This window comes from Cystoisospora suis (genome assembly GCF_002600585.1).
Source record: "Cystoisospora suis strain Wien I chromosome Unknown contig_2531, whole genome shotgun sequence".
NCBI lineage: Eukaryota > Apicomplexa > Conoidasida > Eucoccidiorida > Sarcocystidae > Cystoisospora > Cystoisospora suis.
The window spans coordinates 1-5,772 of NW_027155330.1; the positions used below are offsets into that span (position 1 = coordinate 1).

General features: G+C 54.8%; 1 protein-coding gene across 1 annotated transcript; it reads right to left on the reverse strand.

Moving 5' to 3' along the window:
- Positions 1–2,431: 2,431 nt before the first annotated feature.
- On the reverse strand, positions 2,432–3,865 carry CSUI_005240 (uncharacterized protein). Its single transcript, XM_068065418.1, has 2 exons — positions 3,755–3,865; positions 2,432–3,589 (listed from the first exon to the last, which is right to left on the reverse strand). Exons 1-2 carry the CDS (start codon positions 3,792–3,794, stop codon positions 2,493–2,495), a joined length of 1,137 nt encoding a protein of 378 aa, XP_067922606.1. The 5' UTR covers positions 3,795–3,865; the 3' UTR covers positions 2,432–2,492.
- Positions 3,866–5,772: the final 1,907 nt, after the last annotated feature.

Here is a 5,772-nt window from a genome sequence, read left to right on the forward strand (position 1 = left end):
AGGTAGTAGCCTTCACCGTGGCTTTGCCTTGTTTCCCGTCTGGGCCATTGTGTCAGTGTATCGGCAACGGCCCCCTGCGTTCTTAGCTTTATTACACTGCTAAGTGAATATTCTGATGTCTGGGCAACCGCCCTGACAAGCATGGTATTGTAGGTGTCTGCGTGACTTATCTGCGTTTTCTTCTGGTAAGCTTGCGACCGTGCTATCTCTCGTTTTGCTTTCTGTAGTTTGACGTGTGCTTGCATCGGTAGTGCGGCTCCCCGTGCTATTGTCGGGATCCCGAGCCGTCTACAAATCGGCTTCGGGGGTATGAATGCTTCTTAATCTTTGTCCATCTCCGGCCACCAGATTTACTTACTGTTATTGTGGTTCTATCTATCACAGGGTGTCCTGCTGGGATGTGGTCACGAAAGTGTGTGAGGATGTCTTTCCTAATCTCCTCCTTAGGCACGCAGATCCTCCAGCCCGGCTTGGCCCGGACTGTTTATCAGTGTCTCCACATCTGCGTGAGAAAAGGCGTGCCAGTCGACGTGACTGCGAAGGTTGGACCGCTCAGCTCCCTCCTCGAACCATCAGCTGCGAACAAGAAAAAGGCGCAGTGGGGAAGTTGCCCGCTGCCCGAGGATGGTCTGTGGTCTGGGGGTAACCCACTCCTCTCAGTACGAGTTCTTCTTTTCGCAACGGGCGCCCCTCACTGCAATCCCCTGTCGGTCAACACCGGCGCCCGCCGCGAAAAGAACAAGTCTCACTGAGAGGAGTGGGTTACTCGCCAGACCACCGACCATCCTCGACCAGTGGGCAGCTCCGCAGAATGATATGCTGTGTCCGGACAATAGCGGATCGGGCGGCGTGAGCTGGTCGGAACCAAAGGGCAAATGGGAAGAATTTGCTAAACGCTGCACGTAGTGGTACGACGAAAGAGGCCGGAACCTGAGTAGGCCGAACCACCAAGACCGACGCAGCCGGGCATGACTACAGTGCGGGAAGCTGTGAGGGCCGCTGGCAACGAAAGCGAACCCGGAGAAACACACGATGTTCTTCTGAAGGCTGGGGGCAGCCCGCTTGATGGGCAGCGAGATAGTGTCGGCGGTGCCGATAGAACGCCATCGCCTGAAGTCATGGTCGCGGGACCCGTTTATCTTACAGGACAGGTCTGCTTCCCCCCCGCTCTAGAGGTTACCCAGCTACAGAACGAAGCTCAAAAGTGAACTGGACGTCTCCGAGAATTCTCCGTTCTCGAGACCCCGGACGGGAGACATGACCAACCTGCTTACATCGGAAGGAGGGCGTGGTATCCCTTGTCCTTTCTTTTCCCTTCGAGCTGCGCAATCCTCAGGGGCTCAATGGGCTTTGTCTCCGCCTGTATCCTGACGAGCAGTCTTTGTTCGTCTAAAAGAAACAGGCTTTGTTTACTCCTACGGACCAACAACTCCCCGTCCGCTCCCTTTTTAGTTGAAAAGCGCAGAGCCAGTAAAGGCCCCGGCTCCTCATTGTTGGCTCATTGAAGGATGGGAGCGCAACAGTAATGACAGTAGCGTAGCTATTCCCTCCGCCGAAGGGCCGTCAGCGGCACCCAATTCAGAATATCGCTAGTTTCCCTGTTTCGGCTTCTCTTGCGCGACCGTGAAGCGAACGTTTCCGCTGCAGGTGAATTTCAGCAGTTTTTGTCCGCCTATAAACTGGTTTTGTTTTGCGCCCACGGACCAACAACTCCCCGTCCGCTCCCTTTTTAGTTGAAAAGCGCAGAGCCAGTAAAGGCCCCGGCTCCTCACTGTTAGCGTATTAGAGGATGGGAGCGCAACAGTAATGACAGTAGCGTAGTTATTCCCTCCGCCGAAGGGCCGTCAGCGGCACCCAATTCAGAATATCGCTAGTTTCCCTGTTTCGGCTTCTCTTGCGCGACCGTGAAGCGAACGTTTCCGCTGCAGGTGAATTTCAGCAGTTTTTGTCCGCCTATAAACTGGTTTTGTTTTGCGCCCACGGACCAACAACTCCCCGTCCGCTCCCTTTTTAGTTGAAAAGCGCAGAGCCAGTAAAGGCCCCGGCTCCTCACTGTTAGCGTATTAGAGGATGGGAGCGCAACAGTAATGACAGTAGCGTAGCTATTCCCTCCGCCGAAGGGCCGTCAGCGGCACCCGCTTCAGAATATCGCTAGTTTCCTTGTTTCGGCTTCTCTTGCGCAGCCGTGAAGCTAACGTTTCCGCTGCAGGTGTATTTCAGCATTGCGGGTGAATAAGTACTGCGACTGCCAAAAGCTGACGCTTCTCCCAGCTGTTGTACCTGCTTCCCGCTGCCTGTCTTGGGTGTGTTTGAATTCGCTCGAGATCTGAGTCCGCCTAAGCCGTAATGGATCACACTGAGAGGACGCTGGGCTCAGAGTAGCCATCCGAACTGGGCGTAACGCGATCATTGACTGTGGGTTACACAAACAGGACTGTCGTAGAAACTGTATCATTGCACTGGCTCTGGGTCCGCACTAGGCCAGCTGTTGCTCATGAAATCACGCGTATGCTGGTAACAACCGGGTCCAGCCCTTTGTTCGCGAACTTTGCCCCCGTCGGCGTCCTGCAGATTGCAGGCACGACACTCTGTCGACAGGAAGGGATATCCTCAAGGATTTTCTGCAGAAATCCAGCGATGCGGAGATCGTCATCCTCCATGATGTAGACCATCAAAACAACCCCCCTTCTCCTCGGCGCCAGAAGACCAGTACTGACCATGGATCTGCTAAAAGACATGTCACGGCTTTCTTCTCGGAGAGCGCGGAAAAATGACTCCTCCATTTCCTCCAGACAGGAGGCCTTTCTATTGTTGCAAACGTCATTCATCATCGTCCTTCCGTCGGTGTTGAGAAACACGGTCACCTCGGCGGTGCCTCCTGGGATGTCGACGGGTCCTGTGGGAATGTCGCTCGAACTGCTAGTTACCGCCGCGCTGGTTGATACAGCTGTGGTAGATACCGACGTCGACACGGAGGTTGTCCGAGTCCTAGTGGCTGCCCGAGTTGTCGTCGTGGTTGTCCTCGTTGTCGTTGACGACGAAGCCGTGGTGGTAGTGGACCTTGTTGTCCGCCTTCTCGTTGTCGTCGTCCGCCTTCTCGTTGTCGTCGTCCGCCTAGTCGTAGTGACCGGCGGGCGTCTCGTCGTTGTCGTAGTGATCCCTGGGGCCACTTTATTCGTACGGACAAACATCCAGAAGGTGTCGAGAGCCCTGAACAACATCGTCTTTTTCCCTTTCTTAACAAAAAGGTCTTTGACAATATCCGCGTGTACCTCGCCCGGACGGCTGTGCATCATACCGTGGAGAACACCCTCAATCTGTCGTAGCAGGTCTTGCACCACAACTACACCGTTGGAGCCTTCCTTGCAGTCCTGAACAAAGTTCATCAACGTACGGGCTGCATCCTTTTCCTCTTCATTTTCGTATTCTCCAGACAGAATCCATTCGAGAACCTCCAGCATCGGTGAGGAGAGAAACTCGACACCTCCAGTTCCCGCGAAGCTGACGTACTCGTTGTCTGTCACTTCTTGCTCGCGCCAAGTCGACAGGAACTCACTGCCGTTCTGACATTTTCCGTACCCAGAAGTCCCTGAAAGAAAATGCGACAGCAGAGACACCAGTGTTCAATTGTGGTCCCAGAGGGTCTCTCCACGAGGTCACGCGTTCGCCCCGAGGTACACCGTCAGGACACGTACTGCGGACTGCGTCACACTGGGTGCGCTGTGACCGATCACTGACGTTCTGTGGCGCTTACCCAACAAAACCAGAAAAGTCAATGTCAGTAGCCGATTCATAACGGAAGACCTCAGTGCGATCTTGTCCTGGATGCCGATGAGTCCTTGGGGTGTGAGGTGTTGCGCTTGCTCACAGTACAGCAAGGGTGTCTGGGATTCTTCGGCACTACGACCAGCTGAGCAACTTGTAGCACTGAAATTGCTGCGCTTTCTTTTATGTCCAGCAGGAACGGTGAAACGGTAGGTGGTCCGTGAGCATCCCACGATGTACCAATGCGAGCAGCTGCTTATACGATTATCGTTGCACGTTCACAAAAGGCTATTAAGCCGGCAGAAGGTGACCTTGATAGTTTAGTGAACAGCCACCACCAGCCCAGCCTCTTGGATCTGGCCGCCTCTTTCGCTGCACGGCTTGCGTGGTTCGGGACCGACGACAACGCTCGGACCGCCCAGTCGGGGGGTTGCCCGGAGGCGCTGTGAGCAGTGCGTCGGGCCACCCCATCAGCTTGGCCTTGTCGGGACGCAGTGCCCCTTCGCAGGTTTGGGTAAGGGCTCTTCGCCGCGATTTCTGGGCAGCACTGTCTGAACGTCGTCTCGCCACTGGATCTCTTCTTGTCGTATCAGGGACGTTGCCACGCCGCGGAGAGGGACGGCGGTCTGTGCGGCAGACCGCTGCTTAGTAGCCACCCGATGGGCGTGCAACTAGTCTCTTTTTTCTCCCGCATGTGCGATCAGCACAACTCACTACGCTAAAAATGCTGAGCGCGCTCCGACTGATACTCTTCTTGGCGTTAGTTCGAGTGTGAACTACCACTCGCTGTAGTGACGGGAACGGACACCGCCCAGACACGCCTTTGCTGCATCATGTGTCGCCGCCGGCCTACATTGGGAGAGTGACAGGTTGCTCAGACAGACTGCAGTGCAGTGGAAGCCAATTTCTCCAGCAGCTGAAATCTGGTTGATCCAGCGAGGAAAGTGTAGCTGCCCAGAAGAAGCCGATTAGTGTGTCGAGACTTCAGTTTCTGCCGGTGATTGCAATACAGGCACGGAGAACTGCGCTTTTCAACCTGAGCTAGACCATGGACGCCACAGATGGTTTCAGCAGCCGTCTAGAGCAGTCCTCGATACCTCGTACAGAAGCGGAAACGGATCCAGATATTCGGTCATTCGAGGCTCAACGGAGGTTAGGCAATGCCGCGTATGAAAATCAAGTTTGGTGTTACACAGAAAGGGTACCACCGTCAGCGTGGAAATTGGGAAGCGGCAAACATCAGTGAGGAACGAGCGCACGCCGTCGAACCCTTCACGAGGCAAGCGATACAAGACAAGTTCGTGTCATGGACAAAAAGCAAGGAGCCTTAGATTCTCATTTGTGAAGAGGGTAGCATACATCACCATCGCAAAACCCTCTACAATGGGCAGAAGTCGCGGGGGCCAGCTAGGTCACCATCGTACGGTCGCAACGTCTTCGGAGCGTTAGACCCTTTGAGGAAACAATTCTTTGACTTGACGTTATAAGTGAAGTGATGGCATTCGGGGGTCATCCGACACCAGTTCTGACAGTCAAAGGCGCTGAATTTCTTTACGGAAGGGACAAGGTTTGGTGCAGTGTGGCCTTCCCCCATCACGAAACAGCTTGCATTGCAACTCTTCGGGCCAGTTATTGCGTTAGCTGCATCCTTAACGTCTGAACTGTCCTCGACTTTAAGATCGCACCTGAGTTCATTCAAGTCATACGTAAAGTGGGTGCACTCAGTTTCCTCGCCGCATAAGAGGTGGCAGTCCTCGGGCGTCCTTACGCCTGGGAGAGTCTTAAGAACTTTTGCGGCAGAACTCGTGCCCCGAGGGCGGATGCAGGCTAATCCTGAGTCCAAGCCGGTATCAGGGATGGGTTTGGGGCGCCGGGATGCGTGGGTTTGTGACCCGTCCGCATCAACTGGCGGACTGCCCGATTCATCTGACTCGAGACCTCCCTCCTGCGCATCCGGTTGCACTTGAAGCTCCCCTGCCGGTTTCTCGGGAGAGGTTTCTGGCTGGG

What these genes read in the sequence shown, in the direction of transcription:
- CSUI_005240 (XM_068065418.1), bottom strand. Translation starts at nt 3,794, where the DNA reads ATGAATCGGCTACTGACATTGACTTTTCTGGTTTTGTTGG. An exon ending in GACTTTTCTGGTTTTGTTGG is followed by an intron (nt 3,590 to 3,754) that starts GTAAGCGCCACA and finishes ATTTTCTTTCAG; the next exon opens with GGACTTCTGGGTACGGAAAA.